This window comes from Cololabis saira, chromosome 11 (assembly GCF_033807715.1).
Source record: "Cololabis saira isolate AMF1-May2022 chromosome 11, fColSai1.1, whole genome shotgun sequence".
NCBI lineage: Eukaryota > Metazoa > Chordata > Actinopteri > Beloniformes > Belonidae > Cololabis > Cololabis saira.
In genome coordinates this window covers 9,721,856-9,743,975 of record NC_084597.1, presented here as the reverse complement: position 1 = coordinate 9,743,975, position 22,120 = coordinate 9,721,856, and the positions used below count along the sequence as shown (strand labels likewise).

Genomic DNA, 22,120 nt, shown 5'->3' with positions numbered 1-22,120 from the left:
TCTAGGAAGATAAAAGTAAGTGCAATTCCTTCCGGGCATCTTAATTTGGAGGTTTGTGTGTTGGAGGCCTCGCTGTCGAGCACGGAGGAGGGAGCATCATGGTCTGGAGCTGTGTACTTCCTCTGGCCTTTGGTGTCTTGCAAACATTGATGAAACAATGAAATTATATTTATAATTATATCATGAAGCTGAGGGTTGGGAGAGGTTTTGTTATGCAACGAGGCTCACTGGTAAATCAACAGAAGGACGGCGTAAATCCATAAAAGTCTAGTATTATTATATCAGATGCCCTTCTTGGCGTAACTCCTCCCATTTATCCAGGCCCACGCTAATCAAACTGACTTAACGTTAGGGCTGGGCGATATGGACCAAAAGTCATATCTCAATATTTTTTCTAGCTGAATGGCGATACTCGATATGTATCGATATTTTTTCTTTTTTCTGCATAATTGGGGTTTCCCCCAAAGCATTATAGCATAGCATCTCTGTTAGCTTCATTTTTTTCTGAGGCAAACCCTTAAAAAAACAGTCAGTTTTAATACAAAGCCTCGTGCCAAATGTCACACAGGTTCTTTATTAACAGAGGTCTGCACAATATCAAAATGTATAAAACAAATGAAATAAAAATAAACTGCCTGCATATATAGAATAAAAATGCTTCTTGAATAAAATAAAACAAATATCCCTTTCCTGCATAACAATTAAATTAAAATACACTGCAATTAATACAATGTAGACAGTAACAGGCAGACTTTTCCACTGAGGTTGACAGTTGTGTAAATAACAAAACATTTGTGCAAATCTCAAATAAAACATTCAAGTCAATTTGTCACAAAATAAGCTATATCAAAATCATTAAAAATGTTGTTTTTTTTTTTTTTTAAATCGATATAAACGATATCTCATACCATATTGCGTTTGAAAATATATCGATATATATTAAAATCTCGATATATATCGCCCAGCCCTACTTAACGTCAACCACTTTTAAAGGGATTGTGAAATGAAAAACAAATTTTTCTTGATTTTTTGTGTTTTGTTGGGTGTCTTGACATCAATTACACCCAAAAAACAACAAACTTTTAACATTCAGTGTATTGTGTGCTTTCTGGGATTTTCCGCATAACTATGCAAAAACGGCGCATCTGGTTTGGTGGGGGGTCGTTACGTATAGACCCGCTAAATCACCGCCCCCTCCACCCAGTTCCCTGCCTCCTCTCCTCTCCAGCGCACCATAAAGGTTGATTTATGGTTCCGCGTTACACCGACGCAGAGCCTACGGCGTAAGGTTACGCGGCGACGCGCACCGTACGCTGAACCCTACGGCGTAGGCTCTGCGTCGATTTAACGCGGAACCATAAATGAGGCTTAACACGGAGCAGTTTAGAGCCTCTTTTGTTCTCATCACCGGAGGAAAACTGCTAAGAAGACCCGCGGCCACTGACTGGACTTAAGATAAGGAGACAGTGCTGCTTGCATGCCTTTATTTTTATGATTGTTTGCTGTGGTTCGCCCTCCTGCTTTTACGTGCATGCTTCGCCTGTCGCTCCCGGTTTAACTCTCCGACGCCGCTGTGAGCGTATGGCTGGAGGAGGAGGAGGTTTGGAGGAGGAGCGGAGCAATGATTGACAGGAAAGGGGGGAAAGGAAGCGTTTTTCACGGCGAAAAAACACTGTCATAAAAAGCCAGGAAAAGAGTACTAGAGTGAAGTTTTTCTTGTTACACTCTTTTAGACACATTTGAGGGATGTTGGCCAAGACTTTTAATAGTGTTAAAAGCATGTTAAAAATGATGTCACAATACCTTTAAGCGGCAGTAGCTCAGGTGGTAGAGCGGGTCGTCCAATGATCGGATGATGCCTCATGTGAATGTGTGTGAATGTGTATGAATGTTGGTGGTGGTCGGAGGGGCCGTTTGGCGCGATATGGCAGCCACGCTTCCGTCAGTCTGCCCCAGGGCAGCTGTGGCTACAAATGTAGCTACCACCACCAGAGAGAATGTGTTTGAATGAATAATGATTTCTGTAAAGCGCTCTGGGTGCCTAGAAGGGCGCTATATAAATCCAATCATTATTATTATTATTATTATTATTAAGCCTTACCCCAGCCAACTGCTAGGTCGCAGGAGGAATCAGTCAAACAAGTGCCATACAATACCCAAACAACCCTTCAACACACTGCCAAAATGCACAAGAAGACCCACAATATTCAACACCAAACTGCACAGAAATGCTCATTTCTTTACACAGCTAATATGACAGCAACACATTGAGCACTAAATTCTCAGTTCAAAGTCTCAAAAACCTGGTTTAGAAAGCTCCACAGTCTCCTCACTGGACTCTTTAAACAGTCAAACAGTCAAGGTAACAGTCATTAAATCTACCCAACCCTCCATCCATCATCTCAGTCAGGAAATAATTTAAATTAAATAAATGAAACGGTACGTCGGGTCCACATCCCTCAATTCCTACACGGGGTAATGTTGGCAGTAGTCTGCCTAAACGTCCGGTCCTTGCTAGTCTGGTTGCCGAGACGGTGTCCCTTCATGGTCGCCAAAAATATTGTGGAAAAACCCATTAAATGCTCTTTAACAGGTTATTGCCAACTAGGTGAATGACTGGACTGAAAACTGAGTGTCTAAATTACCAAGAATAAGATTTGAGAGTAGGGCTGTTCGATTAATCGATTTTAAATCGTAATCGCGATTATGTAATTAGAACGATGTTAAAATGTGAAAATCGTAAAATCGATTTTTCACTTTTTTTTTTTTTTTACCTTGTCTGTAATGTAATGACTGACATTACACACCTCTACCTCCTTCATGGGTTGCATTATTATTTAGCATGCAAAGACCCAGTTTAGTTTAATTAGAAAATGTCTTGTTTTATTTAATTGGAAATATAACTTATTATAACTGTATGTTTGCAAGTGCTGATTTGCTGATTTTTTTTTTTCAGAGATAAAACTTTATATTTTATTATATTTTTTAAAACGTTTTTTCAACTTATTTTAAAGAGTTTTGCACTTTATTCATTCATTTTTGGTTTAATAAGAGCAAAGTTTGCACTTAAAGCCCAATGGGGCAAATGTTTAATAAAAAAACAGCATATTTGAAATAATTTCTTTGCCTTTTGTCAATTCACAAAATAATCGTAATCGAAAATCGGATTTTGAGAGAAAAAAAATCGAGATTTTATTTTTGGCAAAATCGAACAGCCCTATTTGAGAGATGATCCAGATTACAGTAGATTTAATTAAACAGTTGCAGGCAAAAGGGTCAGAACTTACATTAGGCGTCTCCATCCAGAATGACCATGAAACAAAGTAATCATACTTATTTTGAAATGTAGAAGATGATACATTATAGTAGACAAAACATTGGTGTTCCAACTGCTAATCTCTGTTTGGGCAGAGCTCCAGTCTGCACCTGTAGTCGCCCAAGGCTATATTCTGCTGCTCTCTGCAGTCTGGGTTTCATCAAGTATGGGAAACACTTTTTTCCCTATCGCAAACGCTCAAGTTGAGAAAAAATAATAAATCAAGCAACTTTAATAACAATGGCAACTGATTCAGACTGATTTTTCTCAATGTTTAGTTTTTAAAAGTAAAAGTTTCAGTGCAAACCAGTTCCAGGTACCAACATCAGGACTGAGTAATATCGCAGGAATGTAAAGCTTGTTTTCATTAAGATCTGCGTCTGTTATCAGCCCGGAGCAGAGAGGGAAGAACGGTGGGAGGAGAGGATTTCCTCTTCTCATTCTGACGTGAGACGCAACTGCAGAGGAGCACGGACAGATCCGCAGTTTGTTCCAGGGTGTTAACGGCTTTCTGAACTGCACTTTAGTTCTGTGCAACTTTGTGATTTCTGGTCTCCTCTTTTGCTTATTTAACAGAGAGCTTTATCTCTTCTGGTTGAGTACGTGCAGCGGCCCCGTCTCTTTGACTGTACAATGTGAGGGCGTGGTCATTGACGTTTCCTGGACCCATTATGTATCTGCAGTCTTCAGCATAAAGCAACAAAACATTTTTCTCTGCAGTCTCGGAGAAGGATCTGGTGACAGGAGGGCAGATGTCCAGGGTTTTTTAAGGTTGATGTAGGGATACGTGATATTTCCAGCTGCTGGTCTGTTGAGACACTAATAGACCTGATGAGGTGCAGCAGCAGCAGAGGAGAGAAGTGCCAGTTGTGGTGGCCTGACTTGCATCCTCTTACAGTAACGTGACTCCACATCAGCTTAGTTTAACTTGCCCCCGGGGGGGATGAAATCTGAGCTGTGCATGCGTTTCTTTGAAAGGGGAAGCTAAATAAAATTAGGGAGAAAACATCTTCCTCCCGTGAGATGCCCCGCACTAATGAGCAGTAGGGCTGGGCGATATATCGAGATTTTAATATATATCAATATATTTTCAAACGCGATATGGTACGAGACAATATCGTTTATATCGATTTAAATTTTTTTTTTTTTTTTTTATGATTTTGATATAGCTTATTTTGTGACAAATTGACTTGAATGTTTTATTTGAGATTTGCACAAATGTTTTGTTATTTGCACAACTGTCAACCTCAGTGGAAAAGTCTGCCTGTTACTGTCTACATTGTATTAATTGCACAGTGTATTTTAATTTAATTGTTATGCAGAAAGGGATATTTGTTTTATTTTATTCAAGAAGCATTTTTATTCTATATATGCAGGCAGTTTATTTTTCATTTGCTTTATACATTTTGATATTGTGCAGACCTCTGTTAATAAAGGAACCTGTGTGACATTTGGCACGAGGCATTGTATTAAAACTGACTGTTTTTTTAAGGGTTTGACTCAGAAAAAAATGAAGCTAACAGAGATGCTATGCTATAATGCTTTGGGGGAAACCCCAATTATGGCACAGAAAAAATATCGATATATATCGAGTATCGCCATTCAGCTAGAAAATATCGAGATATGACTTTTGGTCCATATCGCCCAGCCCTAATGAGCAGGGGGTCACACAGACTCCTGCAGCTTTAACGCGACATAAAGAGCTCAGCATTGCTGCTGGGTTTTGTTGCAGAGGTGCTGACTTGTCCAAAGTTGATCGATTTATGGATTTTTCTGCCAGTTTTCATCCATGAATTTAATCTTTGGTCCTGGAGCACATAACAGAAACTGTTGTTTTTTTGGTAAATTACACCACACTGGGACCCGTTTGTTCAGCATGTGAAGTGCGAGAGGACCTCAGTGGCTCATGAGAATACCTAGTGTGCAATAATATATTACAGTATACTGCGCATATGTGCACATATCCGTTTCTGTTGTTTTAAGTCACGGGAAAATTGGTTTAAGAGCCCGGCTGCTGCTGACCTCAGCGTCCCTCTCAGGTGTCGCCTCCCCAAAACATGCAGCCAAAAAAAAACTTTCCTATAACAAATACAGGACCGACAGATCCTAAAAGTGAATGGAACAATAATCCTGTTATGTAAAAAGTATTTTTGTGTACTAAAATGTATTCACTTTTGTGTTTTTGTCTCAGACTGTCCTTCTACTCCGGCCACTCGTCTTTCTCCATGTACTGCATGCTGTTCCTCGCTGTAAGTACCCCAACCATACTGAGCTGTCATGTCCTTTAATATTTACTGGAATGTAAATAAGTTACCTTTTTAGTTACACTCGTGTTTTAAAAAAAATGTATTAGTTGGTAGGGCTGGGGATCAATTCAAATGTCAAGAATCGGTTCGATTCCGATTCTTAAGATTCAGAATCGATTATCAAGATTTGATTCGATCCAATTCGATCCGATATTGATTTGGGTTAGTGTTAATAAAACTGTTTTTTCAGCTGTTGCATGAATTATATGACTGTAGTTCTGCAACATATTACTACTAGTATTATATTGAGATTCAACAGCAAGTATTGGCAGCTAATGATGCTGTAAGGATCAATCAGCTCCCAGAATGCTGATAGAACTGCTTTCAGAAACATTGTGTGGCAGAATTACCAAACAGATCCAGGGAGGAAACAGAGGACGAAAGAAATCGCTTTTATTTTTTCCCCATTTATGAGAATTTGGTTTTTAACATTTATGCAAATGTAACCCCAAGACAGTATATAAAGCAAAGAAATATAGACAATTTATGCAATTATAACTGAAAACTTTAATGTTTTCATACCTTTAAACATATTTAAAGGCAAAAACATGGCACCAGTTATTCTCGTGTCCAACAAAATATTCCTTTTTTGGGCATAAACAAAAAAGTACCAAAAGTTGTAATGTAATGATGACATTTTTCTTTTTTTTTTTTTTAAATCGATCTTTAGACATATGAATCGATTTTTAGGAATTAATATGAGAATCGATTTAAAATCGGAGAATCAGTCTTTTCAACACAGGCCTATTAGTTGGGTCTGTCCTAGTAAATATGAAAAGTAAGAGCTGTGAAGTCATTGCTGTAGCTCCCAGGGAAAGTTCAGCTGACTGTGGGCCGAGATTAAACTTTTGACTTTGAACCTGCAGTCAAGTGCTCCCTGGGGACTGAGGGGCAGAGAGCACAGGCTGGGTTCCTGCACAGCCCTGCCTCCTCTACATAGCCATTACCTGTCCAACGACCCTGAATAAAGGCCAATAGTGCCCAAAAACTAATCTCCACTTTTTAAAGTTTTACGACATCAGTTTGTGGATTTAAGTCGCATTTCAACACACCCTTGCTGCCACGATTGTTCCTTTATAATGTGTTGTCCGTAGTTTGATATAAATGTGTCGGGTATTGTATGTTTGTTCCTCTGACCTTCACTTATTCAAGAACTCCTCCCTGACTTTCTGATTGGTATCAGCAGCACTTTATTGTGATCAGTCGGGTTGACTGCTGATTCATTCGCCGGCAGGAGATATAAAAAGGAAAGGGGGACAAAGTCCCAGCACCACTGCCACTAAGTGTCTCTGCCACTATGAGCAGTAGATGTTAGACAAAAACAAAGCCACACCCTTTTCAATGGCAGCATTTGCGTCAGAAATGAAGTCCAGCAGGGAGAAACAAAACACCCGTCAGGCTAAAGGTTAACTTCTTACATGCTTGATTAAAAAAAAGACACACCCAGTTTCAGAGGTGTCAGAAGTATTCACATTCATTACTCAGGTAGAAGTATAGATACTAGAGTTTAAAAATACTCCTGTAGAAGTATCAACTCAAGTTTTTTACTCAAGTAAAAGTATAAAAGTACTGGTTTCAAAACTACTTAAAGTATAAAAGTAAAAGTAATGTAAGGGGGGAAAAAGCCATTAAGGACAAAAGCCATTGAAAATGAATGTATCTTAGTATAATGCAAATATATTAAAGAACCATATATGTGTACTATTGAGCATTAACATGTGTTTCAGAGAGCAGGAGATATGATGACTAGTTGCCTATAAGTATTGTAATGGTGCAAAAAGTCAAACTTCAGAGGCATGTTATCATTTATCCTAACCTTTATTGGAATGTACATCCAAGTTTAGTTGCAGGAATCTGAGGGAATGGATGTAAGAACAAAACTGGACAAGAACATCTGAAACAACCACAACCAAATTCACTCTATCCGGATGGAGCAATTTAACTGGATAGTTTGTTTTTTTTAAAGGCCGAAATTAAATAGAGTAACGAGGCTGTTTTTAAAATGTAAGGAGTAAAAAGTACAGATAATTGCATGAAAATGTAAAAAGTCGTCTGAAAAATAATTACTCCAGTGAAGTATAGATAACCAAAATTTCTACTTAAGTAAGGTAACAAAGTATTTGTACTTCGTTACTTGACACCTCTGCCCAGTTTTTAAAACGCAAACATACCAGGTTAATGGCTCAGTTAAAAACTCAAAAGCCAACTAGAAATCATCCTGCTTCAGAGCTGATCTGACATTTTCCATCAGTCTGTTTAATTTCTGCCGTCATACTGGAAGTGAGAAATGAGTTGCTTGAGTCACGTGCAGCTTTTCCAGCCCTGACAGCTGATCTGCTTGCGTGTCCCAGCTCTACCTGCAGGCTCGCCTCCAGATGCAGTGGGCTCGGCTGCTGAGGCCAACCCTTCAGTTTTTCCTGGTCGCCGCCTCAGTGTACACGGGTCTGTCGAGGGTGTCCGATTACAAACATCACTGGAGCGACGTGCTGACCGGACTCCTGCAGGGAGCGCTGATGGCTCTGCTAGTGGTGAGTGCTGTCAACCTGCTGCTGACTACCGTATTTTCTGGACTATAAGCCGCATCCGCTCTATTTTTTTAAATAATTATTAAAAAAAAGATATACAAGCCGCACCTGCATACAAGCCGCATCCGCTCTATTTAAAAAAAAAAAGATATACAAGCCCCAGATGTTTATGTTGTTAGATATTTACTACATGTACAGAAGGATTTTTTAACTGTAAATGATGTACATGTTTGTACCTTCCCTAACAGTGTCTTTTAACACGGCAGCAACTTTGCTGATTAAAACGGGACAGAACCAAGAGAAAATAACGGTATTCATTTATCCATTTATCTGTTTGAAATCTGCTTCTACCTACCGTATTGGCCCGAATATAAGACGACCCTGATTATAAGACGACCCCCTCTTTTTCATGACTCAAGTTTGAAAAAATACTTTTTGAACACCAAATTCGATTTTCATACAGAAAATAATTACAGTACATCTGAAACAAATGATTATAACAATATATTCGAGAAAAAGCATGTTATTTTGCCTCATTCAAATCATTATCTTGAAGTTTGCATCATAACTTCTCCTCAGCTGCCGGTTAACCTGCCAATCTTCCACCCACTTTTCTCGTTTCTCCATCTTCTGTTATCTCTTCTGTTATTTTCTTCTCTTTTCTTTCTTAGTGCTATTTTTACTTTTCTTCTTCGTGACAGTTCGCTTTGGCCTGGGGAGTTTAGTTCAGCATTCACTTTAAGATATCTGGCGCCATCTAGTGTTGTGAATGGGTATAACGTCTATACCCCGAATATAAGACGACCCCCACTTTTTCAGTCTTATTTCAATGCAAAAAACACCGTCTTATATTCGGGCCAATACGGTACTTCTATCTGCTAAAGAAGAAGTAGCGTATTCTTCTTTGCATTTATTTTGTCTTAGTTTTGATTCTAATTCCAGTTAGAGCGCCCCGAGCGGTGGAAGAAAAATCCACAGAATAGCCGCACCTTTGTATAAGCTGCATGGTTGAAAACCTATGAAAAAAGTGGCGCATAATAGTCCAGAAAATACGGTAGTTTAAATATCAATAACCCAGGGGTATTTATTTCTCAAATGTCTGTGTTCTGCAGGTCTTTTTTGTATCAGACTTTTTCAAGCCATGTGAAGAAGCCCGTAAAGAAGAAGACATCCCTCACACGACCCTGCAGGAAACACCCACTAATGGAAACCACTTTGAGAGTCCCAATTAAGCTAAGAGAATAGTGGCGAGCTCCGCTCTGTCCGAACGCACACCCAGGATTCCCAGCTCTCAAGCCTTTCATCTCATGCAAATTTGTCATCAGATACCCTGCATGGACTTCCAACGCGAACTACCTGATTATACTTTAAGCAAGCTGAACTGAACCGCACATGGCCTAATCAGATTTCAGACTAGGTAACTTTGCTGTCTCATCCACCAAATGTGCCGGTGGAAAATGGTGACGACCTGTCAAACCCACTGAAGTGACTGACAGAAAATTTAAAGATGGAGGCTAGAGATTTTGGATAGTATAAGAAACATTTAGCATGATCTACTGTGGCGGTGAGAAGACTTGCCTGCATGCACATACTAAAGGGTCTGACCACTGCTGGGAAAGATGGGGGAGTTGGAAACCTGTGAATGTAACCCTGCTCTGTGCTTTTCCTGACCTGGAGAACCTGATCTAGGATGAGCTTTGCATCTCCAGCATCCAGAAGTGAGTCTTTTAAACGTTGCCGCCTCAGGGCTGGTTGAAACAGGAAAGTGTCTCATGGAGCAAGTATGCTGGAGGATAAAACTCATCCTAGATCAGGCGGGCAGCAGCCTGCACATCTGGAACTGCTGACTCCAGGTCGCTGCCGACATACTCTTCAACTCTCCAACATGATGTTTGGTTGGAGTCCTGAAGACTAGACCGACAGTCTGAGTCCCGTGTTGCCTTTGCTTGACTGCTGCAGCTGCTATCACAGCTCCCTGTGCATCTAGTGGAAACAAGTAAATAGACAATATGCTTTTGTATAATCTGTATTTTAACAAGTGATCATACAGACTTGTATTGAAAAATAACAGTAAATATGTACAAATGTTGTTGAGGAAAAATAAAGCCATTTTACTTATGACCATGAACACGTATGGAGCAAGTATTTACTGTACTATTATGCATCGATTGCCCACGGAAATAAAATCTAAATTAAAAGCATGATTGTTGAACATATGACTAAAACGATGCAGTGAGAAGGGTTAATATATTCAATTTTTTTTTTTAAAGTGTCCCCATTGAAATGTTCAACATATGACTAAGACAATACACGAGAAGGCTAAATATATTCAATAAAAAAAAAGAAAAAGAACAAAGTGTTCCCATTGAAAGTCACTCAAACATGGGGGGTGGTTGCAGCTCATGACGGTCTATAAATATAGACTGGCAGCAAAGACAATGTCTCTCTTTATCTTCGTGATTCCTGCAGAGACAAATGTAACAAGAGAATTAGTAAAAGATCCATATCTTGCTGTTACTGTATCACATGAGAAGTTAATTTCCAAACTATGTTAGTTTTAGCAGACTGAATTGGTGAAAAACAGTTATGATTACCTGCATTTCAGGCTTCTAAGTTAAAATGCTCAAATCTGACTTAATTTATTTTTGCATGTTTGGGTATTGATGCATCACCTTGAAGAAGTTTTTTTTTGTACTCCATGATTAAACACTATCAAGCTTCAAATAACATGTAAGTTCATCTTTAAAGTGCACATAGCCAAAGTAATGTAATCTATTTTACTCTGAAGTTTATATTTGTGAAAACTGCTTATGTTTAAACCTACATTTTTTAATTAAAATTATATTTTATATATAATTTGCACAAATCACTCAGTTTATAAAGTGCATATGTAGCCAGTAAAGTGGCTGGTGATTATATATGTGCACTTTATATATTTAGTTATCCTTTTTACTGAAAACATTACATTTAACCTTAGAAAAAAATAAAAATTGTACTTTTTCATGCCAGTTCCAACTATGTGCTTCTTACCTTCTGCAAACTTGTTCTCCAGTTCAGTGTTGCCGATGGCTTTGGCTGCAGAACACATTTGTCGCAGCAATTCCTCCAGACGCCGAAAGCAGCGGATGATGCTTCCTACACAAGACGGGGTCATTTACAAGTCAAGTTAGCACAACAGAAAGGTTGATGAAATTAACACAACCTTAAACAGCACCTAACATTTCTCAATAATGCATTTCCTTGTTTTTACATTAAATAGATGAGGTCAGTGTTGATAGAAACTATTTAGAACATGATAGGTGGCAACTAGGGCTGGGCGATATGGACCAAAAGTCATATCTCGATATTTTCCAGCTGAATGGCGATACTCGATATATATCGATATTTTTTCTGTGCCATAATTGGGGTTTCCCCCAAAGCATTATAGCATAGCATCTCTGTTAGCTTCATTTTTTTCTGAGGCAAACCCTTAAAAAAAAACAGTCAGTTTTAATACAAAAATGTTGTATTAAATTGTATTGTAAATTTGTGCAAATCTCAAATAAAACATTCAAGTCAATTTGTCACAAAATAAGCTATATCAAAATCATTTAAAAAAAAAAAAAAAAAATGTAAAATCGATATAAACGATATTGTCTCGTACCATATCGCGTTTGAAAATATATTGATATATATTAAAATCTCGATATATCGCCCAGCCCTAGTGGCAACTAAACTTTACATAATCAAACCAAATCACCACCAGTCTCCAACTGGCGGCAGAAAATAAAACAGTGAAGAAACACTGAAATGAACTCAAGGCTGCTGCACCCTTGAAGTGTTGGAAAAAAGTGATCATACTCTGGTTGTAATAAATGACACCGATGGTTGAGAATGTTCCAAGAAAAATAACCACACAGGTTATAAATGTCTGTTGATTATTAGCATCAATAACAAACCTTCAAAGACATCCGTCATCTTGCAGATCTGTGCAAAGGTGGCCCCGTTGGCCCAGGCGAAAACCACATCCATCAGGTGAGGTTTGAACTGGTTTAGGTACATCTCCTCGTCCAACTCCAGCTTGGCGTCTGTAGATACTTTAGCAATACGCTTCGCACACTCCTGAATGCAACAGCAGCAGCAGCAGAGTTCATGTTTCCAGCATCATTAAAAACAAACTACTGAACAGCTGGTGCTTCATTGGACTCACCTGCATTTGTCTGAGCGGCGCAGCCAGTTGCTCAGTTAGCTTTGGCATCTCACTGGCCTGGAGAGTAAAGAGTTTTTATTAATGATCAAACAACAAAACCAAATCCTTCTATACGTTTGACATACAAAATATACTTCACAGACCCAGATTTACTTGCAGCAATTTCATTATAAGATCTGAACCCATTTAGACCAAGTTCACAACATCAACAGCTTTTAAGATTTATTTTCTGAGAACTGTCTTGGTACAATAAAAACGTTTTTCTTAGATTATTAAAATATTCCTATTCAGAGGAACATAATTATCAGTAGGCCTGTGTTGGGGGAAAAAAATAAAAAAAATAATCGATTTTCTGATTCTAAATCGATTCTCATATTAATTCCTAAAAATCGATTTGTAGGTCTAAAGATCAAATTTCTTTTAATCAAAATACTGTTGAGCAGCGTTTTTTTGCACTTTAAATGGATATTGAAATGCCTATTTGAGTTATTTATTTCTTAGTTATTTCACAATAATTATTGTGAAATTATTATTTCAATAGTTATTTTACAGTCATATAATCCAGGCAACACTAACCCAAATCAATATCGAATCAAATGGTGATAATCGATTCTGAATCTTAAGAATCGGAATCAAATCGATTCGATTCTTGACATTTGAATCGATACCCAGCTCTAATGATCAGAATTAGAAAACTGCAACTAGAAGTAATTTAGCTGATTAAAAAGGTAAAAATACATTTTTTTTAAAAAAATCCATATTCTCATATTAAAAGGAGTAGATACAAGTCGAAATATGCATCCATCTAATTTAAATATTAAAAGAAAAAATGTATACTCCAAGAACTGATACATGCAGGGCACATTTCCATTCATTTCACAAGCATCAACACAGAAGAAGGCATGAGTTGATGCAAAGAAAGAACAAAAAAAACTCCAGTCCCACCGTGGAATAAGTAATATGGAGCTGTATGAGCTCATCTTGGTATTTTGAGACTATATCAGATTATTAGACAAACACGCCTGGATGTGGTGCCATGATGTCAAGATAAACGAGCAGCAGGTGGTCTTTAATGACAGCTGCATACACACAAACACGTCCTGTATTGCAAATGTGACAGCTGCTCATCATGATTCCCTCACTGACGGAGCATTTGAGGAGAACAAATTTGAATAAATAATTAAATAAAATGAAAAAAAAATGAACAGGCAGTGGGAGATGGGATTGAGACTTTGATCTGTTCAGAAGACTTTGAAGCTAGAGGCAGGTTCTGCTCACATGAGATGCTGAGTTGTTGTCTGAGAGAACACAAACTTGCATCAAATGCAAATTTCTCTTTTTGCTTGCAGTGCACAGGACTCAAGTTTGAATGTGGGGGAATGGGAATAAATTGTTTACATTGCCAGTGCTCTGGACCGTTCGTATGGAGAACTACAGGAATTAAGGTGTGTGTGTTTGTACTTACGTTCTCCTGGAAGACGAAGCAGGACAGCAGGGAGGTGGCTTGCTCCGCTGACAGGTCGTTAAAGAGGCCGTTAAACATCATCTCCGTTAACAGGAGCTCATCACCACTGGAAAACATTTATGTACAACATTATTACTCTGCTAAACAGGATCTGGTACAAGAACTCATTCATCTATTAAAGCTAAGAAAGTGTGGTGTGAGTATTGGAGTAAGTGAGGACATGGTGATGTCACACATACAGCATATTTACTTTAACCTCAGATTATGTTAGAGGTTAGTTGGCATTTCCAAGATGAAACCACACTTGGAAAATAAGTTTAACATTTCAGTCAAAGCAAAAGGTATTTCTTCTTTTTTTTTTTGAAGATTTTGTAGCTCTAGTGGCCTTTATTCAAGTTGCAGACATGAAGGGGGTAGAGAGGGAGAATGGGGACGACATGCAGCAAAGGGCTGCAGGCTGGGACTCGGACCTGCAGCCTCTGCAGGACTGTAGCCTCAGTACATGGGCCGCTTGCTTTAACCACTGCACCACCCAGTGGCCCAAAGCCAAGCTACTCTTTTTTCCCATATTTTTTATAACTACCTACACCAGGGGTGTCAAACTCATTTTGCTTGGCGGGCCGGATTTGACCAATTTTTTTCTCGCAGGCCGCACGGTCAAAATAACAAAAACGGTGCGAATTTTTTTTTTTCTAATTCTTTTTTTACTATTGTTATCTAATCAAATATCAGTTTAGTTAATTTTAAAGGAAATATCTACTTTGTTTACACTGTAATTATGTAAAATATATTTCTTCAGGATCTTTTCTTGAAATTTCTCTTTTTTTTTCAAATTATGTAAGATACTTTTAATATCATTTTACAAAGATAAACAGAAACAAGTTCTCTTTTTTATTAGGAAATTTAATTAAAAGCTAAATCTTTCTTATTACATCCGAGAGTATTTCTTTGTGATTTAGGGATTTTTCCAGTACAATTAAGTGTATTTATTTTTTAAATTGGCGCAAATATTTACGCCAGTGTGCCGAAAAAGTCAGCACTTCTTTTTTAACAGTTTTACTTTGTCACTATCCTCGTATTCAAAACTGAAATTCTCCGAATAAATATCTTCTATCATCTTTTTTAGCAGTGATATTTTTCCAGCGAAAATATATAATAGTAGTCAGTTAATAAAAATAAAACGACCGTCTACAAAGAAATAAAATCGGCAAATGCATTCTAGAAAACTAAAAAAAATGTTGAAAACTGCTCTCTTTGTGGAATAACGATGGATTTGTAGAAGAAATATATTATCGGATATGCTGCGATTCATTCTTTATGCCTTCCTTTTTAGTAAATTAACATTTCGTTTTTTGCGTTGGAAACGGGTTGCACATTTGACACCCCTGACCTACACAGTGCGCCAACACCAGGCCAAAACACAGAGAATCAACACAAAAATCTGGTTACCCAGCTTCCACACAGCGTAGTTTGTGCCGTTTTGGTGAATGCAGTGATTAGAATTGCCAGGTTAAATGGGTTTACAATAATACAATTCTTCTGAAACTTCAAGGCAAAAGGTTAAATTTCTGTCCTCCAATTGTTCCAGTAGTGGTTAATATTCACATGCCGCAGCGCAGGTTCAAGTCCCGGTCTGCTGGTCTTTACTGCAACGTTTCCCCCCTCTCTCCGCCTGTTTCCCGTCTACCTACTTTGTCAATAAAAGCCACTAGTGCCACAAAAACCTTAAAAAAAACAAACCTCAACGCTTCAAAAATCCCTTATTTTCACTACCTGCTGATTTCACAGGCGACCCGCCCTTTCATCTCAATAACGTCAGAGGGACTGGCGAAGCCAAGTCTTCGCAGAACTCTCTTCCTGCATTTCAGCTCATCCATCTGCAGGACAGTCCGAGCTTTCTTCAGCTCCTGTTTAGCTGTTCGAACTTCTGCAGCAATCTAAAACACAAAAGAACATTTTAATTGTTAGTACAGTTTGGTAAAACTCTAGCAGGGTTTCTTGAAAGACATTTTCAGCATCCAAAGTATAAAAAGGGAAATAACAAGCTGATGACGACCTTTAGCTTCAGATGTGAATGTGTTTAGGAAGGGTGATATTCCAGCCAGAATAGAAACTGATGATTACTTGCTGTGGGCTTTTTAAAGAAAGGCAGCCTAACTCTGGTTCAACAAATCAAAACACATTAAGGGCCATTTTACTCCAGCATTTCACAAAAACCTCAGAAAGATATAAATATTTGAGGCCACCAGGAAAACGTAACCAGGATGTTATGCATCAGTAACACTGATGCTCTTATTGCCACACTGAACTCAGGAGGTGTACTTTACAACACATCCATCCGTCCATTTCTCTTCTGTTTATCTGGGCTCGGGTCATGGCGGCAGAGAAGCCCAGACCTCACTCTCCCCGCTACCTCCTTCAGCTGCTCCAGGACGACACTGAGGCGTTCCTAGCCCAGCCAGGACACAATCATTCCAACATGTCCTGGGTCTGGGTCTGATTTTAATCGTATACCTTGAAGGGAGCAAGCGGTGCTCTGTACGAGCTTGTAGGTCAGTTTGTGATTGAGAATGTATATCTGATGCAACAACCCTACAAGAGACGATGTGGATCCTCCTGTAACTACACTGCAACACTGACTGTGTTTACATTCACTCAATAACACTTTTAAAACCCAAATATTGGCAATAACCCGGATTTGCACGGCCATGTAAACACCAATAACCCCTTTGAATAACCCGAAATTTGCTCATAATCCGGTTTTTTAAAACCCGAATATGATCCCTGGGTTACTCCTTTTAAAACCCCAATATTCAGTCATGTAAACGTCAAACAGGATATCCCGATCAAACGGAACAGGAATTTGTTTTCTGCTCATGCTCTGTTCGCAAGGAATCCTGGTCTTTTGAGTCCAGGAAGTTCTTATAAACATGGAGAAACACAAGACCACGCCACACTTTTGGAGTGAGGAGGAGACTAATCACTTCATAAATGTAATGAAGGATATGAACATTTTGGCATTTGTAGACGGTAGAAAGTACCGGAATAGCGAGATTTACAAGAAAGTGAGCGAAAAGTTGCCCGAAGCAGCATTTGTTTTGAATTTGGATACAGGAAGAAGAAGCGGAAATGACGCTAATTGCGTCATCACGTTCTCCGCGCATCGCTGGTTTGATCCCGATATCCCGAATGATTAATCACCATGTATACAGGGATAACCCTGTTTGCTCACGCATGGAAACAGATTATTCCGATTGTTTCAGTAACCGGAATATTAGCAATAACCCGAATTTTGACTGCATGTAAAACGTAGTCACTGTTGCCATAGTAAAGGGCAGTAACATGCAACAAGGATTAGAAAGTTATCTTTTACCATTTTCATGGGTCACGTAAGTAAAGAAAATAAACATAAGAACTATGACAGCATTTGTCCTGTTTAAGAGTTGTTAAATTGATGGGTGGATTTCCAACGAAAGTGTTCAAATGAAAAATTATAGAGAATTTAAAGAAACACTAAACTGCTTTTTAAAGAATGGATACAATGAAAGAAGACAAAAAAACCTTAATCCAGGTGATTTTCTTTGCTTAACCCTTTATTACCTACCATAGAACAAGTGCACCTAAGCATATTTTTACATTTTTTGCATGCTATATTGACATTTTATTGAGTATTTGTATTGCATGCTATGCAACAAAACCCATATAAGCAAATCTTTAATAATCTGTACGTTACAAGTCCATACTAACTAAATAGCTGGAAAGTGCAAATAACTGCCAGAAAAATGTAAATCTTTTAATTTTACACATTTTTCTTAATACAGAAATCCCATAGCTAGATCCCTCAAAATTGCCATTTCTGTAAATTGCATGTATAATTATGCAATGCAGTTGAGATGGAAAACGTAGGAATGCGTAGTGTTCAAGTGAGTTTAAGTGGTGAGCATAAATTTTGTGTTGGTGCTTCGAAGCTCAAGTACAAAAGTGTAAACAGCTTGTCTGAAGCTACTGATCATTGAGCTCCATGCACAGCTGGACCTGTCAGAACCGCAGACAGTTCTTCGAAGCACGCATGTAGTAGAAATGCTGCGTATGTGTGAGAAAACATCTGATAGCAGACCCAGTGAATATGCATTTCTCAACACCAGGCAGGGAGCGGCTTCTGGTTACTACAGGATTAGTGTCTATCACAGCGTGTGCATCATTTATCTGTTGTCCTACACCACACATCCAATACCCGAGGTCTTCATGAAGTGCCAACAACAATGTTTTGACCAAAATACCGCACGTTTACAGTACATAAACGCACTTTTCCATCATAGCTTGAAACGTCTTTTCATGATGGTCAGTTAAAAAGTGTCCCTTTGTTACAGCTTTGTGCTATACACTTCCACAGTATAATAAATGCGATAAGAGAGGCTGGATCATTTTCCTCTGAGCTGACTCACTGATGTAACATCCCTCGCGAGTGTGAAATGATGAATTACAAAATGGTTCCTTTAAAAAAAAAAATGAAATAAAAGATGCTCAGTTTGTCATCCAACAAGGTCATTTTCTGCTATTTGATCTAGGGCTGTGCAATTAATCGATTTTAAATCTAAAATCGGATTTATTACTCACAATCAATGTTAAAAAAAGGAAAATCGATTTTCCTTTTTTGCAGCTGGCTGCATTACAGACAGAGCTCGTCTAATCATCTTTGTTTGGTCAAGAAAATTGTAAATGTTGTCACTTTACTAAACTCAAGGAGGATTTACAGTATCTTTCAATTGCACTTCATTCCCAATAGGGAAATTTGTTTGCTATTTTTCTTTAAAAATAAAGATAAAATGTTTGAAACAATTTATTCCATTGTCTTTTGTAGTTTTACCAAAAAAAATCGAAATCGAAAATCGGGTTTTCAGAGGGAAAAAAAAAAAAAAAAAAAAAAAAAAAAAAAAAAAAAAATCAGGATTTTATTTTTGTCCAAAATTGCCCAGCCCTAACTTGATCCATGACTGCAGATCCACAGAGCATATTTTCTTTGTTCCTGTGTTTTTACTTGTACAGGACCACTTATTGTTCCCTAACAAAACTTCCTCATATGAAAGGAAAGAGGAAGGATTAAACTATTAAAACAGCCAACTGTAATAATAAACACACAATTAAGAGAAAGGACTGACATTTAACAGGTTGCCAAGCTTTGACAAATTACTAACAAACGGGACAAAACATAAGGTTACTCACAGTTGCTTTCTTCTCGCAAAGAGAATAGACGGATTCCAGGTTGGGGTCACTGTGCAGGGTGTGGGTGTACATGCGATGCTCAAAGGCCTCCACCTTCTGAATGACCTTCTTCAGAGCAGGGTCTTTGATGCCCATGTCATCTATTGGGTCAAGTAAAGGAACGCCATCTGGAAAACGCTTCTGCACCTCCTGGGGGGCGGGGGGGCAGAGACATTTCTTTTTCTGAGGATTTGTATTTAGAGTTTTAACATCTTTGTGTCTAGCAGGCTTCTCTTCGTACCTGTATAGACTTGAGCATGAGCTGTCTGTTATCAAACGTTCTCAGGTCTTTAGGGATGTAAAGACGAACTGAGCTCATGGAGGTGAGAAGATGGAGCATCACTGGAACCACCTGGACAGAAAAAAGACCACAATTAGGGCTGTTCGATTAATCGATTTTAAATCGTAATCGCGATTATGTAATTAGAACAATGTTAAAACGTGAAACTCGTCAAATCGATTTTTCACTTTTTTTTTTACCTTGTCTGCATACATATTAATGATTGATGGAAATACCTCTCAATACCTGCGACAAGTGCCCCATCGGCAAATGTAATGACTGACATTACACACCTCTACCTCCTTCATGGGTTGCATTATTATTTAGCATGCAAAGACCCAGTTTAGTTTAATTAGAAAATGTCTTGTTTTAATTTAATTGGAAATATAACTTACTGTATGTTCGCAAGTGCTGATTTGCTGATTTTTTTTTTCAGAGATAAAACTTTATATTTTATTATATTTTTTAAAACTTTTTTTCAACTTATTTTACAGAGTTTTGCACTTTATTCATTCATTTTTGGTTTAATAAGAGCAAAGTTTGCACTTAAAGCCCAATGGGGCAAATGTTCAATAAAAAAACAGCATATTTGAAATCATTTCTTTGCCTTTTGTCAATTCACATAATAATTGTAAATCGGATTTTGAGAGAAAAATAAAAATCGAGATTTTATTTTTGGGCAAAATCGAACAGCCCTAACCACAATCATGGTGATTATAGTTTGATTTCTGTTAAACAATCTTATGGCCATAAAGCACATATTTTGCTTTGGTTCCACCAACCTGCATTTCTCCGGTCTCCCCTGGTCCAGCAGGTTTTGCAGCTTCAGTTGCAGAGTGTTTTAGGCTGTCTTTACTACAACAGAGCAAAACATCCACCACATACAGTGGCTCTGACTCTGTGGTGGCCTAAGCAGGGAAAAGCTAATTAATCACAGGGACAGTGTGTCTGTTTGTGTACACTTAACGAGATTACATTATCTTACCTTCACATTAGTTTTCTTGAAAAAGTTTATAACAACTCCCCAGCCAAAGTCAGTATCTTCATTTTTCACCTGCAGCGTCAAAACAAACAGTTTTGTCATTAGGCAACATGTAAATATTTAAAATGTTCCACAGACTGAGTCACAAATGACGTACCTGGACAAGTCGCCCCGGCTGCAGGAAGGGCAGGCAGTATTTGGGTTTGTGGATGAACTCTTGTATCTCTTTACCCAGTTTGGCCAACTGCTGCCTGATCTTAAAGTAAGTGATCGCGCTCTCCTCATTAGGAATTTCAATGGTCTGGTACTGCTCCTCATATTTCTTAATTTCTGCACAAAATAATCAACAATTTCATTTAATTTCAACCTAAGAATTCACAACATCTAAAATAACCATGCCAGGCATGCGCAGAAGTAATGAATACAAGTGCTTACTCTCTACTACACCGGGTAACGCCCTGTAGTGCTGGAACTGGTAGAAGGATTTCTCCAGCATGTATTCTGGATTGATCTCCTCCACACGCAGCAGATTGAGCACCATGTTGTAGGTCAGATGGAAAGCACTGTTCAAAGGGTCTGCTGTGCCCTGCACAGTGCAACAATTACAAAACAAATACAGCAGTTATTAATCATATGCTTTTAAATTAACATTTTACAAAAAGTGGCAAGAATGTATGATCTCTCAATTAATATAGGTTGATGTTAGGGCTGGGCGATATATCGAGATTTTAATATATATCGATATATTTTCAAACGCGATATGGTACGAGACAATATTGTTTATATCGATTTTTTTTTTTAAAGATTTATTGTTTTTGAAAGATTTTTTTTTTATTTTTTTATGATTTTGATATAGCTTATTTTGTGACAAATTGACTTGAATGTTTTATTTGAGATTTGCACAACTGTCAACCTCAGTGGAAAAGTCTGCCTGTTACTGTCTACATTGTATTAATTGCACAGTGTATTTTAATTTAATTGTTATGCAGGAAAGGGATATTTGTTTTATTTTATTCAAGAAGCATTTTTATTCTATATATGCAGGCAGTTTATTTTTATTTCATTTGTTTTATACATTTTGATATTGCGCAGACCTCTGTTAATAAAGGTTCCTGTGTGACATTTGGCACGAGGCTTTGTATTAAAACTGACTGTTTTTTTAAGGGTTTGCCTCAGAAAAAATGAAGCTAACAGAGATGCTATGCTATAATGCTTTGGGGGAAACCCCAATTATGGCACAGAAAAAATATCGATATATATCGAGTATCGCCATTTAGCTAGAAAATATCGAGCTATGACTTTTGGTCCATATCGCCCAGCCCTAGTTGATGTAATTTTCCCCAACTTAAAAGTTTGAAAAACATTTTTTCCTAATCAGGGCATTAAATGGCCTGATTGATCCTCAGCAAGAATACAGAGAACTAGCAACACATATGAAAGCTTTTGCAGCACAGAGTACACCACGGTGAAGACGTTTACAGAGAGAGATTGACACATTGTAGCAGTCACTCAAACTACCTTCAGTAGCTCTTTGCCCACAGCTGGATTCATCTTCTCATCCACCATGAAAATAACAATTCCCCGCTCATCCATTCCTCTTCTTCCAGCACGCCCAGACATCTGAATGTACTCACCTGATGTGATCTAGATGGTGAGGAAAGTGTATTTGTTTGCTTGCCAAAGACATAACTGTTTCACAACCAATAAACCAAAGACAATAATGACTCAAATATCTGGAGCAACAGCAACTATTCATCCACGCACCGCATCCCCAAAAACAAAACTCAGATTTTTC

The 22,120-nt window shown here is 38.1% G+C and overlaps 2 protein-coding genes across 3 annotated transcripts in view; one reads left to right on the top strand and one right to left on the bottom strand.

Moving 5' to 3' along the window:
- The window catches only part of plpp1a (phospholipid phosphatase 1a), a 23,031-nt gene extending 12,659 nt beyond the window's left edge, over positions 1-10,372 (top strand). For both annotated transcript variants that reach the window (XM_061733674.1, XM_061733673.1), the window contains exons 4-6: positions 5,508-5,565; positions 7,974-8,150; positions 9,260-10,372. In XM_061733674.1, the coding sequence (XP_061589658.1) occupies positions 5,508-5,565; positions 7,974-8,150; positions 9,260-9,379 (355 nt within the window). In that variant the 3' untranslated portion in view covers positions 9,380-10,372. The remainder of the gene's footprint in view (positions 1-5,507; positions 5,566-7,973; positions 8,151-9,259) is intronic.
- mtrex (Mtr4 exosome RNA helicase) overlaps positions 10,158-22,120 on the bottom strand; it is a 26,724-nt gene continuing 14,761 nt past the window's right edge. The window contains exons 15-27 of the mRNA XM_061733672.1: positions 21,844-21,969; positions 20,761-20,911; positions 20,483-20,655; positions 20,329-20,397; positions 20,126-20,251; positions 19,305-19,415; positions 19,025-19,213; positions 15,575-15,738; positions 13,802-13,907; positions 12,337-12,393; positions 12,086-12,248; positions 11,178-11,282; positions 10,158-10,610 (exon numbers count right to left, since the gene is read on the bottom strand). Coding sequence (XP_061589656.1) covers positions 10,558-10,610; positions 11,178-11,282; positions 12,086-12,248; positions 12,337-12,393; positions 13,802-13,907; positions 15,575-15,738; positions 19,025-19,213; positions 19,305-19,415; positions 20,126-20,251; positions 20,329-20,397; positions 20,483-20,655; positions 20,761-20,911; positions 21,844-21,969 — 1,593 coding nt within the window. The 3' untranslated portion in view covers positions 10,158-10,557. The remainder of the gene's footprint in view (positions 10,611-11,177; positions 11,283-12,085; positions 12,249-12,336; positions 12,394-13,801; positions 13,908-15,574; positions 15,739-19,024; positions 19,214-19,304; positions 19,416-20,125; positions 20,252-20,328; positions 20,398-20,482; positions 20,656-20,760; positions 20,912-21,843; positions 21,970-22,120) is intronic.